The 24529-nt window shown below is 43.8% G+C and overlaps 2 protein-coding genes across 2 annotated transcripts in view; both read left to right on the top strand.

Moving 5' to 3' along the window:
- The window catches only part of LOC115106241 (plectin-like), a 138895-nt gene that overhangs the window by 92713 nt on the left and 21653 nt on the right, over positions 1–24529 (top strand). Inside the window, 7 exon segments of the mRNA XM_065005601.1 lie at positions 2525–2577; positions 6916–7027; positions 13096–13114; positions 23149–23393; positions 23602–23721; positions 23982–24089; positions 24205–24423. Coding sequence (XP_064861673.1) covers positions 2525–2577; positions 6916–7027; positions 13096–13114; positions 23149–23393; positions 23602–23721; positions 23982–24089; positions 24205–24423 — 876 coding nt within the window.
- On the top strand, positions 13781–23235 carry LOC115106294 (microtubule-actin cross-linking factor 1, isoforms 6/7-like). The gene is made up of 8 exons (XM_029628875.2): positions 13781–14036; positions 18196–18974; positions 19261–19317; positions 19499–19669; positions 21917–22083; positions 22269–22428; positions 22575–22658; positions 23149–23235. The coding sequence occupies exons 2-7, from the start codon at positions 18276–18278 to the stop codon at positions 22614–22616; spliced, it is 1296 nt and encodes a 431-aa protein (XP_029484735.2). The 5' UTR covers positions 13781–14036; positions 18196–18275; the 3' UTR covers positions 22617–22658; positions 23149–23235.

The following is a 24529-nucleotide window of genomic DNA, read 5'->3' as shown; positions in this document are numbered from 1 at the left end:
ATACTTAAGTGTATGAATTTGACCATTGAACTGTCTTGCTAAGCTTTCAAAATATAACTAGTACTTTTGGGTGTCAGGGAAAATGTATGGAGTAAAAAGTACATTGTTTTCTGTAGTAAGGTAAAAGTTGTCAAAAATATAAATAGTAAAGTACAGATACCCCCAAAAACGACATAAGTATTACTTTAAAGTATTATACTTACAGTGAGCACCATCATTCACCTGGACAGTGACATTTTTTTGTTATATTGGTTCTGTACTCTAGCAATTTAAGTTTGAAAGGGTACAATGACAATGATGGTGAAGTGCCGACTGTCCTCTTTAATTTGAGGGTATTTTCGTACATATAGGATGAACCGTTTAGAAATGACCGTACATGGTCCCCCCCCATTTTAAGGTACTGCAAGTATTTGTTGAATTGGCTTCACAGATGTGTGTCGTTAGGCAGGTGTATTCATTTGTGTCGTTAGTGAATGCAGGAGAGCTGTTGATGAATAGTATTGATTCTAGACTTTGCTATTGCCTTTGGAGGTTGTTGTTGGGGTGTGACAACATGAGGAAGACCGCAGTGTTGATGCAAATGAAGCTGGCCGTCATAAGGCTCAGAAATGAAAATCAATCAATCAGGAACATTGCAAAAACCCTGGGCATGCCCAAGTCAACTGTTTGGTTCGTCCTTAACAAGAAAAAAAACAACCGGGGAACTCAATTATGTCAAAAGACCCGGTAGACTGAGGAAGATCACTGTAGTGGATGACCGGAGAATACTCTCTATGGTGAAGAAAACACGCCTGACAACAGCCCAACAAATCAAAACACTCTCCTGGATGCAGGTGTAGATGTGTCAAAGTCAACCATACGTAGAAGACTACACCAGCAGGACTACAGAGGATACACTACAAGATGCAAACCACTGATAAGCCTGAAGAACAGAAAGGCCAGATTAGGCCAGAGTTCTGGAAAAAAAGTATTGTGGACAGATGAGACAAAGATTAACATGTACCAGAGTGATGGAAAGAGGAAAGTGTGGAGAGAAAAAAAGACATGCCCATGATCCAAAGCATACCACCTCATCCGTGAAACATGGTGGAGGGGGTGTTATGGCTTGGGACTGTATGGCTGCCAGTGGAACAGGCTCACTTGTCTTCATCGATGATGTGACTGCAGACAGAAGTAGAACAATGAATTTTGAAGTCTACAGAAATATTTTATCTGCTCAGATAAAATCAAATGCCTCCAAACTCATTGGATGGCACTTCATCATACAAAAAGACAATTACCCTAAACATACTGCTAGAGCAACGAAGGGGTTTTTGATGGCCAAAAAGTGGAAAATCCTTGACTGGCCGAGTCACTCACCGCATCTGAATCCAATTGAACATGCATTTTACATGCTGAAGAGGACACTGAAGGCAATAAGTCCCCAAAACAAGCAGGAACTGAAGATGGCTGCAGTACAGGCCTGGCATAGCATCACCAGGGAAGATACCCAGCATCTGGTGATGTCGATGCATCGCAGACTTCAAGCAGTCATTGCATGAAAAGGATATGCAACCAAATATTAACAATGATTACTTTTTTTCTGCCAATGTTTTTGATGCCCGAAAAAAAAAGCTTCTATAATTTCTGAACGGTTCATCCGATATGTATGAAAATACCCTCAAATTAAAGCTGACAGTCTGCACTTCACCCTTATTGTATCATTTCAAACTCAAAGTGCTAGAGTACAGAACCAATATAAGTACTTTACACCACTGTTACAGTATACCATAGTAGAATCATTATAGGTGAATGAAGTAGTGTCTTTAATGCCCTCTACTTGCTGTCTACAAGCACTACTGTCTGCATTATTTAATTTCACCATTATGAGGGCACTATTAGTTTGACTTACAAGTAATTTCAACTCATGTACTCTTGGAATCAGAGGTCTTGGAATACAAGCAAACAATGACCCCTCATCCCCTCAATCACGATTTAGCTACAAACTTAATTTCATGGATACATTTTCTGTCAGCGACTTGGAGAACGTTATTAGAGACTTAGATATACAGTCTGTGTGGAAGGGTGTGGAAGTTGTGCTCTTTGGTCTATCTATATGTCTACGTGTGTTTCTTTCTATGCTAATGTTAGCCTTTGACATTGATGGAAGATCCAGCCAATATGAGAGATGGGCCGTCTACCTGCCAGAATACCTCTAATGACTGCCTTGACTACCCTTCACTGACCCTGTCCCTCCCACCCCTCCCGGGGAGGGGTGACGAGGAGGTAAGACATCCGAGAATGGGGTGAGGCAGTGCTTTGGGAAGACAGGGCTGTAATAGACCTACCAGTACTGAGCAGTAAAACAAAATACCTGAATTTGAACTTCGGTAGTACTATACTAATGTATCGATGAGGGCAAACTCAGTGTCCTGATCACTACCAATTCAGCTGCACTAATTCATTGTATTATACTGTATATTGAGTGAAAGCATACACAAATTAATCATCTCTGATGTATTCTTATTTTTGTTGTCTGTTTCAGGAGGAAAGTGTGTATGGATTGGCAACACCCACATCCAAGGAACCAAGCTCTGGGTATGGGTAAATGCTAGGGATGCACCGCTATAGCATTTTTGGCAGATACCGATATCCAATATTTTCCTTGCCAAAAAAACTTGTTACCGATAACCAATATTTAAAATGTTTGCGGCCTTTAAAGCATTCTAGTACAGTTACATATTTAACACACACATACAGTATTGACGCAGCAGTCTAAGGCACTGCAGCACAGTGCAAAAGGCATCACTACAGTCCCTGTTTTGAATCCAGTCTGTATCACATCCGGCCATGCTTGGGAGTCCAGGGCTGCGCACAATTGGCCCAGCGTCGTCCGGGTTTGGCCGGGGTAGGCTTTCATTGTAAATAAGAATTTGTTCTTAACTGATTTGCCTAGTTAAATAAAGGTTACACACACACCACACTGCCCAAAAAGTTATTTTGTTGGTATTTACGTATGTCCCCATTACCAGTAAAACATAATCAAAACATATGTATTTCACTTACACTTGTTGTGCTTTTTCATTTCACTTTTTCTTTTTCATTGTTCATTTGTTCAGTCGTTTCATTCTCAACCAGGATTTCTATGGAACGCCGTTTGGGTCTTTTTGCATGTCAAAAAAAGATACACGTCACATAACACTATTTGACGTGTCAAAAAGCTTGTTGACCAATCAGGACTTGAATGTGACTGCACGTCACATAATAATTTAACGCGTCCATACTTTTTTTGTGAGGTTATTACACATTGATTACGCTATCACTCGTATTTCATGTGTCACAACGATTAATCGATACGTATGCTATGATGCTGTTAAAGTCTCGCGCACCTACAGTGCTGGTCATAAAAAAAGCTAGCTAGTTCATGGATGCAGACAGTGTTCTTCTCCAAAAACATAGCAAAACTACATAATCTGTTTCAGTAGCAATCATTATCTAACTAACTATATAGCTAGGTGTCATCATCTAAAATGACCCTAATTTATAAAACAGTTCTTATTTAATTAATGGTGGTCGGACCCATCTATGTGAAGCTAGCCACAATAAGGATTAGGCACAATAGTGGACTTTGCGGTTAGCCCTCAAAATAAACGTATGTCATTGACAGTGACGCAAGTGAATACAAATAGTAGAATTATACCATAATTGAATTGATCATGCTAAACGAGGTTGGAATGTTGTTAAATAAAATCAACAAAAGACAATCATTTGTTAATTTGACAAAACTCTGTTGAAATCACACTGAATGTATTATACTTTAAAATTGCATTGGGAGCATACTTATTTCACTGTACAGCCTTACCTATGGATTGTGGATCAATGACATGGGGTATCAGTCTACTCAGTGACAGTCAGAGAACATTAGTGTCGTAGCTCTTATCGTAGCTCTTATTGCGGGACATTTATTGTCACCCTGTGTGTATTTTACAACACTAACAATGTCTACATGGTATTTCTGATCAATTTGATATTATTTTAATGGACATAAAATGTGCTTTTCTTTCAAAAACAAGGACCTTTCTAAGTGACCCCAAACTTTTGAACGGCAGTGTGCGTTATATTGGTATGCACGTCAGCTTTGACATAGTTTTTTCACATCACCGTTAAACTTGACATCGGGCCAATATCAATATTGGCATTTTTCCGATGCCAATATGTTCACCGATATATCGTGCATCCCTAGTAAATGCAAAAACAAGGTGGCCATGGCTAAATTCAAGACATAGCCATCACAACTTCAACAATTCACATATGGGTGAATTTTCCTTTTTGTATGCATTTCAAGATCATAACATTGGTAATGAAATACAAATTCAATGCGTTAGACATGTTGCACTGAGCTCCATGCCCATCACCCACCATCAGTCAGGTCAAACTGAAAAAGTGGCCGGTGATGATGACAATTGGTCGATTGTCACAGTTGTCACAGTGGACCAGTGTGCCTGGATCTAAAGTCATTGACCTGGATGGTCCAACAGTACAAAGATGATAACAAAAAGTATGTGTAAATCGGTCCAGTTACAAACATTGGGTAATTGGCATGTGTATAGTTATTAGTTATTTCAGTAAACAATGATTTTAATGAGAAAAAAATATGAAAAAATAACTGCCAATGGTGCAGTGTCTAAAACCGCTCGACGGGAGCGCGCTTGAAGATACATAGAAACAGATTTTTATCAGAACCGCGCAATGTCGTTTACAGACATTTGTTTACATCCCTGTTAGTGAGCATTTCTCATTTACCAAGATAATCCACCCACCTGACAGGTGTGGCATATCAATAAGCTGATTAAAACAGCATGATCATTACACAGGTGCACCTTGCGCTGGGGACAATAAAAGGCCACTCTTACGAAGCCCTTTTGTGGGGGAAAACTCATTCTGATTGGCTGGGCCTGGCTCGCCAGTGGGTGGGCCTGCCTCACAAGTGGGTGGGTGGGCCTATGCCCTCCCAGAATGTGAAATCCCCTGCCCAGTCATGTGAAATCCATAAATTAGGGACTATTGAATTTATTTCAATTGACTGATTTCCTTCTAGGAACTGTAACTGTAAATCTTTGAAATTGTTGCATGTTGCATTTATTTCTGTTCAGTATACAAAAAAGTGCTAATCTTACTAAACGGTGCACCCGATATGGAAAAAATATCTTAATGACAGCATTTATCCTTACATAAAAATGCTAAAATATAAACTGGGTGGTCTGAGCTCTGAATGCTGATTGGCTGACAGCCGTGGTATATCACGGATATGACAAAACATTTATTTTTACTGCTCTAATTACCCTGGTAACCAGTTTTTAATAGCAGTAAGGCACCTCGGGGGTCTGTGGTATATGGCCAATATACCACGGCTAAGGGCTGTGTATAGGGTTCCGTTATGCGTCGTGCCTAAGAACAGCTCTAAGCCGTGTTATATTATTAAGCCGTGTTATATTGGCCATACACCCCCCCGTGCCTTATTGCTTAAATACAAATTCCCTTTTCAGTGTAGCTGGCAAAGCAGTTTACAATACTCTAGGTATTTGAAGTAGGTATCTGGTTAGGCAGGTATTCCTATACATACAGTTGAAGTCGGAAGTTTACATACACCTCAGCCAAATACAATTAAACTCAGTTTTTCACAATTCCTGACATTTAATTCTAGTAAAAATTCCCTGTCTTAGGTCAGTTAGGATCAACACTTTATTTTAAGAATGTGAAATGTCTGAATAATAGTAGAGAGAATGATTTATTTCATTTTTTCTTTCTTTCATCACATTCCCAGTGGGTTAGAAGTTTACATACACTCAATTAGTATTTGGTAGCATTGCCTTTAAATTATTTCACTTGGGTCAAACGTTTCGGGTAGTCTTCCACAAGCTTCCCACAATATGTTGGGTGAATTTTGGCCCAGTCTTTCTGACATAGGTGGTGTAACTGAGTCAGGTTTGTAGGCCTCCTTGCTCTCCACACGCTTTTTCAATACAGCCTACAATTTTTTTATGGGATTGAGGTCATGGCTTTGTGATGGCCACTCCAATACCTTGACTTTGTTGTCCTAAAGCCATTTTGCCACAACTTTGGAAGTATGCTTGGGGTCATTATCCATTTGGCAGACTCATTTTCGACCAAGCTCTAACTGATGTCTTGAGATGTTTCTTCAATATATCTACATAATTGTCCTCCCTCATGATGCCATTTATTTTGTGAAGTGCACCAGTGCACTGTTGTTCTGGGATTGATTTGTACTTTTCGCACCAAAGTAAATGAATCTCATGTAGATTCGTCTCCTTCCTGAATGGTATGAGAGCTGCGTGGTCCCATGGTGTTTATACTTGCATGCTATTGTTTGTACAGATGAACGTGGTACCTTCAGCCGTTTGGAAATTGCTCCTAAGGGTGAACTAGACTTGTCGAGGTCTAGAATTATTTTCTGAGGTCTTGGCTGATTTCTTTTGAGTTTCCCATGATGTCAAGCAGAGGCACTGAGTTTGAAGGTAGGCCTTGAAATACATTCACAGGTACACCTCCAATTGACTCAAATTATGTCAATTAGCCTATCAGATGCTTCTAAAGCCATGACATTATTTTCCAAGCTGTTTAAAGGCACAGTCAACTTAGTGTATGTAAACTTCTGACCCACTGGAATTATGATACAGTGAGTTATAAGTTAAATGAATCTGTCTGTAAACATTTGTTGGAAAAATGACTTGTGTAATGTACAAAGTAGATGTCCTAACCGACTTGGCAAAACTAGTTTGTTAACAAGAAATTTGTGGAGTGGTTGCGAAACGAGTTTTAATGAGTCCAACCTAAGTGTATGTAAACTTCCGACCTCAAATGTATGAGATGAATAGTGAGATTGACACAAGCTTTGTGGGGCTTGTATGCTTCCAGGAGGGAGTCAGAGGAGTGGAGCCAATGGCAGGGGGAGTTCAGAGGTCAAATCCGAGCCCTGCGACACTGGCTGAAGAGCATGGAGATGAGGCTACCTCCTCTGGACCATACGGTCAGTTGGGTTGTTGAGTTACTCGGTTTCTTACCTTTCTCTCGTTCACCTATTTAACCTACAGCTTGAATGTCATTTGTTTTATATATATGAAAAATACATTTTATGTCAACATTGCTAAACATCAGTCTTTTCCCTCCGTAAAATTATTCTCAGAGGTTTAGTGCACATTACGCAGTTAACAGTAGAATGAACATGGCCTTGGCATATTTAGTAAAGCAACATCCTTGTAGTGAGATCTGCTGAATGAGGCTATCAATCTATTGCCATCATCATCAATGGATATCCACTGAACCATTAAAGACGTACATCGTCCTCCATCCTCTGTTGCTGCGCATCCAATTACACAGGGTAAAATACACTGATGGAGAGGCGGCTGGATATTAAGTGAAGGAGAAGAATGAGTGAACAATGTTGATATATTATCCATTCACAGGATGCTAGAAGACTGGACAATACCCATCCCCCATGATGCAACTTGTTGGTCTAACGGTAATCGTTTGGGCTGGGAGAAATCCAAAGAAGATTTCAAAGAAAAACAGTGATTTAAGACTGGCCCCTATTGTGTAATACGCCATGGCGCTGGGCTGAGCATCACTATCGAAGAATATGCCCTAAGCCCCAGAGAAATAAATGCTCTCCCACCCAGGGGGCTGGCATGATACCACCAAACAGAGAATGAGAGAAAAACTGTGCAAACAACAGAGCAAGAGTCAGAAGAGGGAGACACATTACACATACAGGCGTATGACTTCAGACAGATGGAAAAAGAGCAAGGGAATCAGTGAGAGAGAAGAATCTAGAGCCAGACGGACTCAAGCGGAGATCGAGGTGGTGGTCTTAGCTCCTCCGTGTCCTGCAGCAAGTTTCATTTGGGGAGAGGGGCAGGCAGGCAAGCTCTTTTGTGCTGTGCTGGGACAGGGAGGCTGGAGAGACGCTCAGCAGTGGAGGCCCACTGCACACATGAGCGAACAGACTGAAAAGGACATTAGACTCAGATGGGAGGATGAGGACGGAGAGAAAAGAAGGAAAGAAAAACAGGATCTTACCGAGTCCTGTGGTCTGGCCATAAAGGCATTTGTTGTGTTTCCCCCAGCCATTAGTCTTTTTTATCTGTTAGTGGCGGACAATGACATCTCAGCGTTGCACAATAATTAGTGTGTCTTGAAGGGTGATATTTTATATCACAAACAGTAACAGTGTTCTTTTAGACTTAGGATAAATCCACAGATTTAAAGCGGACTAGCATGAAACATCAATATGACCAGACTGAAGAGCACACCGAGACTCTTTACAACATGAACACTGATGGAATCAATCGCCATACTGTGTGTTTCAGCATCATGTCGCTCCTCTCTGCATTCCTTTAGCCTTTTTGTCTTCTTTGTGTTTATTTTTTGTGTGGTTGTGAGCACTGTGTTACCTCAGGGGGAAAGGAGGACCTTATTGTGATTGATAGGTTTTGGTACATTTAGTGTTATTAAAAGTTCCATTGTCCTAATTGTTTGTGTCACGCGGGACTGGGTGGGTGCAGGAATCAGACGCAGAGAGAGTTCCACTGAGGTTAAGTGCTTTACTCAGGCACAACAAAATAATAAGCCCAACAAATACAGTGCGCGGGACACACAACGAGACAACCCAAAAACCACAGGGTGCCAAGTTAAAGAAAAGAAAAATCCACCACTACCTAAAATGCACACACACGTAACACAAAGACAATCCCGCACAAAACAAGGGCGGGTCTACCTACTAAATATAGGGAAGCTAATTAAACCAAACAACAGAAACACAGGTGAAACTAATAAGACAAAACAAACAGACAAACTAAAAAGGGATCGGTGGCGGCTAGTAGGACGGTGACGACGACCGCCGAGCACCGCCCGAACAGGCAGGGGAGCCAACTTTGGCGGAAGTCGTGACAGTTTGTTTGAGTGATCCATTGATTATAACGCTAACTGGCGTAACAACTGAATTATTTCATTTTATAATCCGGGTTTAAACTGGATAAATACACATGATCTTCGGGTGAACTTATCCATCAAGCCAAAGCCAATTGTTTTTCTCTATTCAATTGCAAAATATTTTTGCATTATGATGCCATCGCCATGCTTTGTTTTGTTTGCGTGACTCAGAAATGTGTCTATGACACATGCATGACTCAACTTAAAGGAGTCAGTGTTTCAGATGTTTTTTTTAATGAGCTATAAGGTAGACCCCTATGTTCAGTGGTGAGCTGAGGGTGTGCGGGGGCTCCTGTGACTCTCCCAGTGAGCATGGGGTTAAATGCAGGTAGTCTTTTATCAGCACTGTGCCTTTATCACAGTGCACCCCTCCATAAGCCTTTTGTCATGTTAATGCTGCTAGTCTGCACCACTGCTGCTTTCAGTCTGGTCTGTGGGAACTCGTTCGTTAGCTCGGCGAACTGCATGAATGAGACACAACACAACTTCCCCCAACACGCCAACAATACACAGGAGAGAGACACACCTGCTCCTTTACACATGCTCTGACAGTGGAGCCATGTTCATTAGAACATACTATAGCAAAATGTTTTGCAATGGAAAATTTGACATTTGACTTTTGAACGACTTCACTGTTTCACTCCACTTTGGGACATTTGATTTAATTCGGTGGCTGTTGAACGGCACCTTGTTTCTCCATACAGCCTAACAGCCTCCATAAACCAAGTGAAGGTGATTCATAAACAGCTGTGAAGCAGAAATTTGATTCGTTTAAAATAAAAAGTCGGCCTAGAAGTTTACGCTGAATGTTCCACCTGTTGAAAATGACTTGAAGTGATGGCACTGTGTAGGAAGTGCTGCGTTTGCGTCATTCAAAAGTCAAAAAAGCGATCTCTCCATTCAGAGGGACGTATTAAGGCCAAAAGTTCCTCTCTTTGTTCCGTCCCCCCGCTATTGAGGAACTGCTGGATAAAGAGTGTCTGTGTCCCTCTGTCTCTAAAGGTCTCTAATTTCCCTTGGTCCACTGCAGAGTCTGCATCTCAAATACGCCCTGCATACATAACCTGTAAACAGACCAGGAAGAGGGGTGAGAGATAGCAGCCTATTCCCCTCTCCTCTGTCTTGATGACAGTGGGAAAACAGAAGCCCCTCTCTCTGATGACGGCAGATAATGACTTGGGAAGATGCGTTCGTGTTGATTGCTGTGAATCACCAAGTGGTAAAGATAAGGAGGGGAGGGATTGTGTGTGTGGTGGTGTGTATGTGTGTATGTGTGTGCGTGTTTTCATCATGTTTTGAATTGTGGTTATCCACTTCTTTCTGGTCCTGGGATTGTTTAGGTTTTTGTGTTTCTTTTACATTTGTTGTCATCAACTTTTGCATCGGAATACTGAAAGGTTATTGACAATGTAGCAGCTTCTTTTATGTTCTGACTCTTTACTTGTTGTGGAAGCTTTCAATCGAATCTTCCTTGTGAACAGACCAATCACATAAGGGGGTTGGGTCGTTGATTTTGTTGTTGAATCCCTCCACCCTGTGACTAAGATTTCCAGTATCCAGGCACCCCAGGGAAGCCCCTAACTCCTTTTCACCCAAACCCACACATTTCATGGAAGTGTGTGTGTGTGTGTGTGTGTGTGTGTGTGTGTGTGTGTGTGTGTGTGTGTGTGTGTGTGTGTGTGTGTGTGTGTGTGTGTGTGTGTGTGTGCCTGCCTGCGTGCGTGCGTGTGCATGTGCGTGCGTGCATGCGTGAGTGTGTGTGTAATGGTGTTGAATGGTGCTTTAGTTTTGACCCATAAAAGGGACCCCTTTCTCATTTCCTCATGAAGAGGGCTCCCTATCTTAGGGGTGGGTGTGGCTGCCAAAGTGCTAATTACCACATAGGCTACTGGAGCCATAGAGGATCCACTGAGGTCTTGTTTAATTTGAAGGCAGAGCAGAGAGGGAAGAGAAGGAAGGTTGTGGAGGAGAAGGGGGGACATGCCAGGCAGCCAGCAGGATTAATCTACTTTAGTGCTCTCAGTTCTTCTGGCACATGGGGTCTGTGATCAAATTTGGCCCCATTTGCAACCAATTTGGAATCGTGTTCTGTCAGGCCCCTATATCCCCCATATCAGAACCTACACTTCCCAGTCTTACATACAGCATAGGGGGCAGATGGGAGGTTAATGGTAGAGAAACTGGGAAATTATCAATTGCTTGGCTGCCCAGCCTGTTAATGGTGTGTTGCTTCGTAGCCCCATTGATAGCCAGTGTTCCAGTGCTTCTTCAACTACTGTACACCAGACAGTCTTTTGGAACGGGGGTTACATGTGGTTAAGGCCATGGTGTGAGATGGAAAGGGAGAGCGGGTTTGGTGAAACGATTCAATTATTTCGAAGAGGATTTGGAGCTAGCTGAAAACCAGGATCAGGTGTTGTGGGTTTAGAACAGTGTAACTGGCATACCGGGGTCTCATCCATGCCAGACCCACTCAGGAAGAAGGAGGAGGGCCGGCTCACTTGCTCTTCGTTCAACAGCTGAAGACACTGCTGCTCTCTTATGGGACCAACCAAACCCTTGTCTGGAGTATTGCTACTATTTCGAAAGCTTGATCTTGTCTGCCGAGAGTATCAATCTCTCTGAACTGTCGGTTGCAGATGTCCGTGCATTTCTGTCATTGCCTGCAGGTTCAGATCTCTGGGACGGAGAAGTTAAAGTATGGGAGGTCCTAATATGTGAGGCTAGTTTAACTTAGGACACACAGGGATGGAGTAGTCACAGGGTTAAATAACTTGACCCCGTGGGGGTCACGCTATTGAATTCACTTTTCCTTCGCAGCCAGGGCATTTTCAATCTCCTTTGTGATTCATGCTATCACCTCTTTCCCAGTTACTCCTTGTCCCTCATTGTTTTCAAAGTGGCAAGTAAACACTGTCCTAAACAAACATTCACGCCTGAGAAAATAAGCCTAAGCAAGGTTAAATCTCGCATGAAGACGTGCAATACCGGTATGACAGTATCTTGGCATCAGTGGGAAACATGTTGTGTTTACACTACAGAAAGATGGTGGATTGGTAATCAGCTAATCCTGGCACAGTGAAAAGGGAGGGACATGTGATTTCGTGTCCCCTTCTGTCTTTGCACAGAAAGAGTAAATTTTTCGCCCCCTGTTCCATCTGCCATGCACTTTCTCCTCTGACTAATCATTCTAGAGACATTGATTCCAATGTCACTTTGCCACCACCTACATGTACAGATTACCTCAACTAGCCTGCACCCCCTGCACACTGACTCGGTAACGGTGCCCCCTGTATATAGCCTCGTTATTGTTATTCTTATTGTGTTACTTTTTATTCTGACTTTTTACTTTAGCCTAGATGGTAAATATTTTCTTCTTCTTGAATTGCACTGTTGGTTAAGGGCTTGTAAGTAAGCATTTCACGGTAAAGTCTACACTTGTTGTATTCGGCACATGTAGCAAATAAAGTTTGATTTGATTTTGAAAGACTGTAGATTATAGAAGAGGGAGGGGGCTTGCGCGTGTGCATGAGAGAGAGACCGAGAGTGTGTGTGAGAGAGAGGGAGAATATTGGAGGAGGGAGAGAGAAAGATAAGGAGAGAGAGAGACAGACAGACAGAGATGTTAAATGAGGTTGCTCAGGGCTTCAGGGAATAAACACCTCTTTGAAGGGAGTGACCTAAAATGCTCCTGTCCTCCAGGGCTTCCAGTGCACCTGCTGCCCTGCACCTGTCCACTTACTCACAGCTAGTAGTACTCCCAGATCTTATCCCAGGGGAGATCACGACACACATCATCTCCAGGTGATCACATGAGTGTGTGATTAGCTGGTTTCATTCAACTGGGGTGTTGGTTTCCCTAGTCTTAGTCTCCCTATAATAGATATAATAGGACATAAAACAAGTAGGTTACACAGTGTTAATGTAAAAATACAAATCACATGTAGATGCTATTGTATAGTTGAGATTTAGTTAGATGCAAATGTAGTTTGATAAATGACCTCCACAGGGTTCCGTCATAGCTTTCCCAGGAGTCAGAAAGGTCTATTTTTGCCAACATCCAATTTTCTCAATTTCGTCTTCATTTACCTTCTTTGTTTTTCATAGGAGTTGTATGGGTCTGGAAGTGAGTTGAGAAAAGTAATCAGAGATGTTTTTACAGTAATTTGCTGTCTTTGTTGCTGCTGTGAAGGCTGCTGCACTGACTGAATGGAGATGGGGGGAATGGGTGTGGGTGGGTGAAGGTCCCTCCTTTTGTGGCCTTGCGCTGCTTGCCCCTGCCGGCGCTGTGTGAGCTAGAGGCAGAGAGAAGGGGCTGGAGGCAGCTGGAGGCATGTGAATGTTTCCAGGAGGGCGACCCGGAGCTCTTTAGAAGGCTTTTTTTCTCACTCTCTCTTTTTTTTCCACCACAAGCAGCATGGAGTTTCAGAGCCCCTATAAAACCTTCTAAGGGAGGGGCTATCGAGGGGGGTTAGAAAGGAGGAAGGTAAGGGAAGCACTTTGCTGTCTAACTGTCTGGCACAGGAGCACAAGCCTCTGCCCTGCGGTCATATGGATTTACCAGAGTGTGATCACAATGCAATAACCATTTTCTGGCTGGGAACCGAGGGAATCTAGTTGAGCCGTTGAAAATACATTGTCTTGATCCGGGTGCACCATCATCCTATTGGTGGTGTGAACAAGGAAGGAATTCCTCTATCGGAGCTCCAACAACAAAGGAGAGAGGGAGAGGAGCGTAGCTGGTGGGAGGGGAGGAGGGGGTGCTGTGAGAGGGGAGAGGAGGACATTGTTTGCCTGTGGCTGTGAGCAACGGAAAGCATGGGTTATCAGGGCTTGTGTGTTTTTGTTTAGAGAGTGTGTTTTGATGTGAGGATGTCTGAGTGAGTTGTGAGTGTATGTGCGTGAGGAGACTTCTTGGGAAGGGAGGGAGGCCAATTCAAAGGATGCTCAAAAACAAGGCAGGAATTTTTTTCTCTCCTTTTTGAATGGTGACTGAGGACTAGCTGAATTCCTTTGCTCTAGCCGTTGTGCCTCATCTCTGCTCCAGGGTAAGTGTGCGTCACCTAAATCTCAAACCGCCAAAACTGCCACCAGGCCTGGATTGGCTTGTAAGAAAAGTTCAGTAGGAGTTTACTCTTCTGTGATTGTAGCTTGGAAGAGCATGTGATGATGCAACGTGGCTATGGCCATTGGTTCACTGGTCCACATTGGGCCAAAGGGACAGTTCCGAGTCTGAACAGTGAATGTGAAGCTAGAAGTATGTTTTTATTTTTACTCCACACATAGGAAATATGTCTTTTTGATTGTTTCACACAGTTGTAAGTATAATGTCTTCATGATAATGGTAATGTGCAAGATAGAATATTCTAATTTACAGATTTGATTCAGGAAGAAAGTAGTGAGTTTGATATGTGAAATTGGGACGATTCTATGGACCCTTGCTACATTTTGTCATGATCAGAATGATTAAAAAAATAGCATTGTGGTGCTAGAATCAACATGTGCAGTTTTAAATGCAATTCACCAAAATATCAAACAATTTCACCATTGGATGACGGTACATTTTTGTCTTACCATAGCCAATCTGCATCTTGGGTTTAATGTATTAGATATTTCATATTATTTCCTAGGTGCAATGTGAGGTGTTTAACTCAACAAAACAGTTTGATACAATTGTTTGTGTTTTAGTCTCGAACGGATGACCTTTAAAAAAATATATATCTGTGATAAGACCCGTGACGGGTGAACGCACAGCTGTCGGCTTTAATTAGAAGACCGCTAATCTTGATTACCACATAGAGACCCTCCGTGAATTGGGACTGGCCTGTCTTTGTGCGGCTCCAAGATTGTAATTCATGATTATTAGTCTGTGGTTAATGGAATCAAGGGTCTGGTTTTGCCCGTCAATGGATGCATTTTGGGGGGTTTGGGATACATTCTGGGACAATGGTGCCAAAAACACCAGATTCTCTTTTGTGTGTGAGTGTATGTCAGTGTAGGTGTGGGTTTCTCACAGACACTCACCGAAAAAGAAACGCACACACATTCAAACTGTCTAGTGTCCATCAGTGATAGGATACATAGATTTCCATTTGTAATGATGGAGATTACAGTATCAGACATTTCACTGCCCTTTCAGGTCTCATTGCATGTTTCATATATTGCAGAGTAGCTCTTTATTGCGACTCTAAATTTGATTCATCGGGAAATGGTCTTGCAGAGAGCACACAAAGGGCAGAGTCTAAATTGAGGGTCATTTCTAGAGAGGTTAAGTGGTGGATTAGACCAGGTCATCTGAGATATGGGTTCGGTGAAATGGTTGCCTGGCTTCAGCTTTAGCGCAGGACAAGCTACTGTGCACAATCGTATCATATAGCAACATGGCCTTAATAAAATGTGTCAAAACAGTATCATTTAACCTGTTGTCGAATGATTGCCTGGGTTGTTTGAGTTCTTAGTTAAATTGCAGTATGTCCTTGCAGATTATTTGAGATTTTGATGGACCTGGAAGATGGGCTCTTAGAATGACCCAATTACCTCGTACAGTAGAGTTGAAACACATAACTGATAGTTTTGTCGCTATAATAGTAGCTACCCCGGACTATCTGTATTGACACTTTTGGGACTAACTTTTGACACTTCTCATACGCTGCCGCCCCTGTTTATTATCTATCCTGTTGCTTAGTCCCTTGACTCATACCTATATGTACAGGTCTACCTCAATGACCTCGTACCCCTGCAAATCGCAAGGTTAGCTCTCTGTTTTCCTCTCTGCATTGTTGGGAAGGGCCGTAAAGGAAGCGTTTCACTGTCAGTTGTTGTTTACGACGCATGTGACAAATACAATTCGATTTGATTCGATTGGATTGATGCGGTAATTAGCATCCTCTGTGTTTGTTTTCAGATGGCATCTCACTGTTAATGTAGCGAGTGTGTGTCAGTAGGATGCCAAACAGCATCTTCACGCGACATACAGTATGTCTCATAGGAATAGTTTACGATAGCGCACTCAGGTAGCCTGGGATCCAACCTGATATGCTCGGTTTCCATTGTCTGCTGTTTTGAAGTGAAACAATGGGCGAACAGGACGTCTCAGTCTGAATTCCAGGCTACACGTTTTATTTAACTAGGCAAGTCAGTTTGGAACAAATTCTTATTTACAACGGCGGCCTACCCTGGCCAAACCCTAACCCGGATGACGCTGGACCAAATGTGCGCCACCCTATGGGACTTCCAATCACGGCCGGTTGTGATACAGCCTGGAATCGAACCAGGGTCTGTAGGGATGCCTTTTGCACTGAGATGCAGTGCCTTAGACCGATGCACCACTTGGGAGCACATCAGGTGCAATAGCCAGTCAGACATGGCACACCCTCACCCTTTTCGCCTTGGTTTGTTAACCTACTGAACATGGACACAGCTGCCTGGCCACAGACACTCTCCTCTGGAGAATACGAGGATGTGATTAAGGCGAACAGGGTAATCATTGATCTTGGGCTGGGGCTTTGTCTGTGAGCCACTCTCCTCTCTGATTCTATGTATTCACAGAGTTCCCCCTGGGATCCATGCTATGGCCTAAATCATCTGTGTTGCAGACATGTGCATAGTACGACTGTAATTACAAAAATGCACAGAGAGAGGCCTAATCAAAATGTTCAGTTCAGCTACACCCTTATTATATCATAGAGGACAGATACGTCCTGGTTTATAATGAGGATCATGGCTGTGAAGCAGAATGAACGGAATAGAATTATGAATTATGAATAGAATAGAATAGAATTCCAGTATGACATGAAACTGCTGACAAAGGCACAATGGGGTTTGTGTTCTGCTACAAGCCGAACAAGCTGTTTTCTCTCCAGCAAAGGGAGCAGCCAAATCTAGTCATGCAGCTAACTGTTTCGAGCTCCTAACCTGTGAGTACTGAATATTCATTGTAACCAAAGAACAAAGAGCGGATACAGCCAGCAAAGACGGCACTGTAAAATTTGGTGTCTTCTGGTTCAGCGAGCCAGTAAAACAGAAAACCCTCTTGGCAGGTTTTTTGGAGCTTCCTCACTTTATCTGACCCGACCAGCCGAGACCAGTTGCGACCAGCCGTGACCTGGAATGACCTGTTGTCGATCCAGAGGCACTAATCCACTCTGACTTCAGAGGAAGCAGTCGCAGCCGAGTATAGCAGAGCCCCTCCCTGGTAGCCCCTGATGGGCCCACCTCAGCCCCTATAGGCCAGGACAAATACACTCACCTTTGAACCCTTTGAGTCCCTAGTCATGGATAAAACTCATGGCAGTTATGTTGGAATTAGCCAATGAACTCTTGGAAAAGGATGCATTGTAAGCCAGGCAAAGATGTTTAATACTTGTAAATGGTGGACTGTACTGTGGCTTACAGTCCAAATGGTTGTGATGATGTGATTTGTTAGTGATCAGTCACAGCAGCAATCTTGCTGCTATTACCATTCACAATTCTGTACAGTACAACCTGTTCACAATGCTTCGTGAGCCCAGTGTCTCTGCAGTTATGTCAGGTCATCACAAGAAGATCAGAAAGCGGAACGGTCTCCTGTGTCATCATAGACATCTTTTATCTGTGATTCCCCGACTATGCATCACTGAGGGGGCGTTTTTATGCCTGTCATATTTGATTATGGGCTAAATAGTTTCCTAAATAGTGGTCCTGCCTGCCAGAGCTCAACAGTGGGTTTCCTAACAGTGGGTATCCTTGAACATTCTGCTTTCAGTGGACAGGCCTGTCACACACATTTCAATAGCCAGAGTGTCTTAGCTGGTGCCTGGTGCAGACCATCCAGGACCAAGAGAGCCCAGATCCGTGCATGTATGACAAAGAACTAGGCTTGTCTGCACAGTAAGCCAGCCAGGAGTCCCTGGCTCTGCTGTGCTTCAGTTGATCTTACTGTACTACTCTCTCTCTCTCTCAACAAATGGGCTGTGGCTGTGGTGGCACGTGGTTAGAGATGGATATCTTTCTGCAGTTGTAGTAGTTTTCACCATATTTTAGTTAGTGATTGCTTTCACAAGTCGTGCACATTGCAAATAATGATATTTACCATTATCCAAAGTTGGTGCAATAACATCAGAGATCAACACAACATGTAATATAAATCAAACTGTTTTGGGGGGTCAAAGAGGAATGATTTTACAGTTAAGCTGGATGCTCACCCCAAGCCCCCTTGTCTCACTCTAGGCATCTGAAGGATCTCCTGCATGCATGGCAGAGGGGCCCACTCTCGCCTATTACCTCACTATCCCCTGGGCTGAAAGGTTATGGGTAATCTGATCAGCCGGCCCAGCTGCCTGGGCCAGAAGTCCAAGCAGGTGAGGTCCGACGAGGACTTCCTGAAAGAGTGCTACCAGCGGCGCCGCGAATGGCAAGCTCCGCCCCTGACGCACCACCGGGAGACCAGGCGGGAGGAGGTGGTCAGAGAGAGGGAGGAGGAGGAGGAGGAGAGGGTGACAGACAGGACGAAGGAGGATGAGGTAGAGGATGAGGTGTCTCACAGCAACACCCCTCCCTCGGACAAACCCCTAAGGACCAACCCCTCCCCCGCCCCCACGGTCACCACCACCAGTATTCTGGACAATGCCTGGCAAGGCACCCCCTCCCCCATCAAGACTTCCAGGAACAGCACCCTGACTAGGAAGGCCGTGGTCCAAGAGATCCCCTATGGGAGATCCCCTCTAGCCCAGCCTGGCTCAGTCCCAGGCTCAGCGGAGAGGAGGGCCAGCCTCCAGAGGAAAGACTCCAGAGAAGGAAGCCTCCAAAGGAGAGACTCTAGAGAGGGCAGCCCCTGGTCCTGGAAGACCTTGGCCTCCCGCGAGGTCACGGAGGTGACGGAAGTGACAGAGACAGTTGTGACAGAGATTGTGGAGGTGACGGAGTACCCGTCTGGAGAGAAGGGCGGAGACCCCATAGTCACCAGGACTGTTAGGGTTCTGACTGGAGCAGCTGAGGAACTCGCTGAGGTCAATATAACTTCAACAGCAAACAGCCTCTCTAAAGTGTCTATTATTATTCAGTACAGTAGACTAGGATTTGACTTTCCTTTTTCCCCCCTTTCCATTCCATTCTTTCATTGAACGCCTGAACTTCACCTTTTCATCTTTACCGCTCTGCAATTTCCTTAACATCTCTTCAGCAGCATTGTGCTACAGAATGTGTTATATTTTTGTCAGGACGGTGCTCTTTTTCAGAGAAGTAGATTGCGCAATGAAGTCGGCTGTTGTGTTGACTTTTATATTTCTATCCCAGCTGCAAAGTGATGGACATTCTAGTTCAGACCAAGATTCCAGCTTGGATCGTTGGAGGGTAAGATATCCAGTGCATTGGTCTGTTTTATGTGATTTACTATTTAGCATTATCCCAATGGCCTCTGCACAGTATGAAGGTAACACTGATATTACAGAATGGTTCCATGGTGTCCATGTTTTCATATGGTTGAGTTGCTATAAACAGTGTTAATGCTGTGTCATGCTCTCTTTTTCCCCAGGGAACGAGATCTGTCTTGACTCTGAGAGATGATTTTGCAGATTCTGAAACGTTCCATCAATCCCTGGAAGCACTGTTGACCTGGGTCTGTGAGATAGAGGAGCTGACAGCCAATCAGAAGCCTCCATCTTCAGAGGTCAAAGTAGTGAAAGCACAGCTGCAAGAGCAGAAGGTACAGTACCAGTCAAACGTTTGGACACACCTACTCATTCAAGGGTTTTTCTTGATTTTTACTATTTTCTACATTGTAGAATAATAGTGAAGACATCTTCAAAGTAGCCACCCTTTGCATTGATGACAGCTTTGCACACTCTTGGAATTCTCTTAACCAGCTTCATGAGGTAGTCACATGGAATGCATTTCAATTAACATGTGTGCCTTGTTAAAAGTTAATTTGTGGAATTTCTTTCCTCTTAATGCGTTTGAGCCAATCAGTTGTATTGTGTCAAAGTAGGGGTGATATACAGAATATAGCCCTATTTGCTAAAAGACCAAGTCCATAGTATGGCAAGAACAGCTCAAATAAGCAAAGACAAATGACAATCCATCATTACTTTAAGACATGAAGGTCCGTCAATCAGGAACATTTCAAGAACTTGTTTCTTCAAGTGCAGTCGCAAAAACCATAAAGCGCTATGATGAAATTGGCTCTCATAAGGACCGCCACAGGAAAGGAAGACTCAGACTTACCTTTGCTGCAGAAGATAAGTTCATTAGAGTTAACTGCTCCTCAGATTGCAGCCCAAATGAATGCTTCACAGAGTTCAAGTAACAGACACATGTCAACATCAACTGGTCAGAAGAGACTGTGTGAATCAGGCCTTCATGGTCAAATTGGTTAAAAGAAACCACTACTAAAGGACACCAATAATAATACGAGAATTGCTTGGGCCAAGAAACACGAGCAATGGACATTAGACTGGTGGAAATCTGTCCGTTGGTCTAGTGAGGACAAATTTGATATTTTCTGTTCCAACCGCTGTGTCTTTGTGAGAACCAGAGTAGGTGAACGGATGATCTCCGCATGTGTGGTTCCCACCGTGAAGCATGGAGGAGGAAGTGTGATGGTGTGGGGGTGCATTGCTGGTGACACTGTCAGTGATTTATTTTGAATTCAAGGCACACTTAGCCAGCATGGCTACCACAGCATTCTGCAGCGATACGCCATCCCATCTGGTTTGCACTTAGTGGGACTATGATTTGTTTTTCCACAGGACAATGACCCAACACCCCTCCAGGATGTGTAAGGGCTATTTGACCAAGAATTAGAGTGATGGAGTGCTGCGTCAGATGACCTGTCTTCCACAATCACCTGACCTCAACCCAATTGAGATGGTTTGGCATGAGTTGGACCGCAGAGTGAAGGAAAAGCAGCCAACGAGTGCTCAGCATATGTGGGAACTCCTTCAAGACTGTTGAAAAAGCCTTCCTCAAGGATGCAGGTTGAGAGAACGCCAATAGTGTGCAAAGCTGTCGCCAAGGCAAAGGGTGGCTACTTTGAAGAATCTAAAATATATTTTGATTTGTTTGACACTTTTTTGTCTACTACATGATCCCATATGTGTTACTTCCTCGTTTTTATTCTACAAAGTAGAAAATAGTAAAAATAAAGAAAAACCCTTGAATGAGTAGGTGGGTCCAAACATTTGACTGGTACTTTAATTTACAACACGGTACACAAAATTTCTAAACTTACACACAGCACCCACGGCTAAGTAACTATAATGTTTGATCAATCGCATGAGGACACTTTATCTATGGAAAATGGCACTGAGATCATGGAAATAGTCAAATGCTCCCTTTATTCTATTCAATCCCTTGTATTCAGGACTGAATAGGGAAGGTTCACTCGTACAATTCCTGGGATGATTTTTTTTTTTTTTAAGCCATTCACCTTTCAGTGTGAACCGGCGCCCATTGTGAGTACAGTGGGTGAGGTGAAACCTGCCCGGCTCCTCACAATGCAGGCCTGACACTTGAGATGGTGCTTTCACTGCACTCACACAAAGGCAGGAGAGACAAGAAAAGGCACATACTGTATACCCAAATGTAAATTCTCAGGGCTAGCAAGTAGCAATGACTCTCTGCAGCTAAGACCGGAAATCGTCTGAGCTGGGGTTGTCCTAACTCCTAATACGTCTATTTGAGGTCATCTCTGGCTTTACACTTCACTTCTCAATAGTTGCAGCCTATTTTCAAGCATTTGTAAGATTACACGGAATGTTCCAAAGTAGCCCATCCCCGACTTATCACAGGTTTTTACTTTTTTTTTATCACTGAGAAAATATCTATGAGTCTCACCATCAGAAAGACAACGAGTAAGAATTGGCGTTTTCCCTGGTCAGTTACTGTGGTCAGGTAAAACTCCTGGTCATAACAACAATAAGGCAATGGCTGAGTATCCATTATCATCTCACAGCTCCTGCAGCGTCTCCTGGAGGACCGGAGGCATAGTATGGAGACCATGATGCTGGAGGGCCCTCATATGGCCGAGGCCTTCCCAGGGGAGGAGGGGGAGCAGGCCAGGGTCCAGCTCTCCACGCTCAGACACAAATGGGAGGCCTTACTGGTAGATGCGGTGAACAGGTCAGCTCATTGAACTGTGGTGCTCTCCCTTCATGTTAAGCTATGCTATGCTTTGCTATGCTATGTCATGTTATGTTTTATTTAGCTTTGCTTTGCTATGTTCTGCTATGCTATGCTATGCTATCATGCTGTTGGCAGCGTGGCTGAGCTGTAATGTAATGGGTGTTGTGTATTGGTGTTGACAGGCGGGGCAATCTGGAGCTCATCCTGCCCAGGGCCAAGCTCTTCCAGGAGAGGGTGGACAGCCTGCAGCAATGGCTCATCTCTGTGGAGCAGGACCTGGCCAAGCTACGCAATGCTGAGAGGGAAATGCTACACCTCCCCGAGGGTACGGAGGAAGCCAAGGTAGGACATCATCTATGTATATATTTCTTCTATTTGCAGACCTATACCCTGTGCCATATACTGCATGTTTATATACCAGTGGAGGCTGGTGGGCGGAGAAATCGTCTTACACAAAATGGCTGACATATTTTTGGAATACCCCTCAGGCTGTGGTGGAAGAGATCAAGGCAAAAACGCTGACTTGGTGAAAATTCAACAGAGCGGTCATGACCTCAAGGAGAAGATTTCAGGTACATAAATGAATGTTGCAAAATCAATGCGTTTGTAAATATTTACCCTTACCAATACACAAAATCCATCAACAGATGACTTACATAGAGAAACAACATGAGAAGCCGGAACGGAGCAAATGGAATGGCATCAAACACATGGAAACCATGTGGTTGATGTATTTGATACCATTCCACCCATTCCTCCTGTCATTACCACCAGCCTGTTCTCCCCAATGAAGGTGCCACCAACCTCCTGTGCAACATACTAATAGTAATAACATGCTAAGAGTACTAACATGCTAAGAGTACTAACATGCTAAGAGTACCGACATGTTAAGACTACTAACACGTTAAGAGTACTAACATGCTAAGAGTACTAACATGCTAAGAGTACTAACATGCTAAGAGTACCAACATGCTAAGAGTACTAACATGCTAAGATTATCCACATGCTATGTGTAGCAACATGCTAATCCTACACGTCTTTGTGTTGGTGTGGTCCCCACAGAAGAGGAAGCCCAGCAGGTGCAAGAGCGTGTGGACAGCCTGAGGATACGCTGCTCGGTGTTGAGCCTGACCAGTGGTGACGTGCTGCAGAGACTGGAGCAGGCCCTGGAGGCATCCAGCCGCTGCACCTCCAGCCAGGAAGACCTCCACCTGTGGCTGGGCCGCATCGAGAGGGAACTGCTGGGGCCTGCTGGGGGGCAGACTGGGGGTGGAGACACGGCACTCTGTGCTGCAGAGAGACAGAGGGTAAGAAGCGGGGCTTGATATGAGGTTGATGGATTGCTTACTCACCAGTCACGACTACTCATTGGGTCCTGTGCATTTAGTCCATTTTGATAGTCTTCTGATAAGGATGAAGTAGTAGGAACTCTGCACACACTTCAACTAGACAGCAATGTGTACTTGTGTTAACCTTTTGTTAACCTGTCTGTATGTGTGTGTTATTTATTGTCAGTTGGAGCAGGCTGTGGTGAAGGAGATGGCCTGGTTCAGAGACACTGCCCTAGGCCTGGAGCAACTCAAAGCCATTACTCTGGAGCCTGAGCTTATCTCTGCCCAACTCTATGAACAGAAGGTGAAGAGACCCATTGGAACTACATTTTAAAAGCTACTTTGTCCTTTAGGGCCACCCTGTACAAGCCTGTTCACCACCTCTACGTATGCCATGTTTTGTTTCACAACCAGCTCTGTAGATTTGTGTAGAGGTCTGATGATGTGTGAAGTTAGAAAATATTTATTGGTTTGCAAAGGCTTGTGTGTTTGCACAGCATTTTACATGACCTTCCTTTTAGATTGTAAAATATGCCATGCTTTTGTGTTGTTGTGTGCATGAAGATCCTTGCGGTGGAGATTCTGCAACACAAGTTCAACATTGAGAAGATGGTGAAGATCGCTGAAATCTTGCAGACATACGGCGATGAAGGGGAGATAAGGGATCTGCAGGTACATACTGTACCATCTGACCCGTGTTATCATCTGAATATAAAACCTTCCAACAAATGAGACAAGCTACTAGCATACAGGTCACGTTAAAGCTGTTATCATCCGATCTCCCCAGACCCCGTTGGATGCCTTACAGGAACAATGCAACACCACATCAGCCACCAACTCCCATGTGGTCCTGCAGCTGGAGCATGCCCAATCCCTCTTGGTTCAGTTCACTGAGGGCTTTGCTGAGGTGTCACCATGGCTACAGGAAACCCAAGCACTCATTGGCCAGCTCTCCCTGAGCACCATTAGCTACAAGGCATTCCGAGAACAACAGGACCTCTTACAGGTACTGTACCAGAGACCTGCCTTTGAGTGGAGTGACAATTCTTTTTTTGTCGTATTTTTTCCCCCCCGTTCAACAATGATGCCCTTTTAGACTTCATAGCTCCCCC

The sequence above is a fragment of the Oncorhynchus nerka genome, linkage group LG3 (genome assembly GCF_034236695.1).
Source record: "Oncorhynchus nerka isolate Pitt River linkage group LG3, Oner_Uvic_2.0, whole genome shotgun sequence".
Taxonomy (NCBI): domain Eukaryota; kingdom Metazoa; phylum Chordata; class Actinopteri; order Salmoniformes; family Salmonidae; genus Oncorhynchus; species Oncorhynchus nerka.
This window is presented reverse-complemented; position numbering and strand designations above follow the sequence as displayed.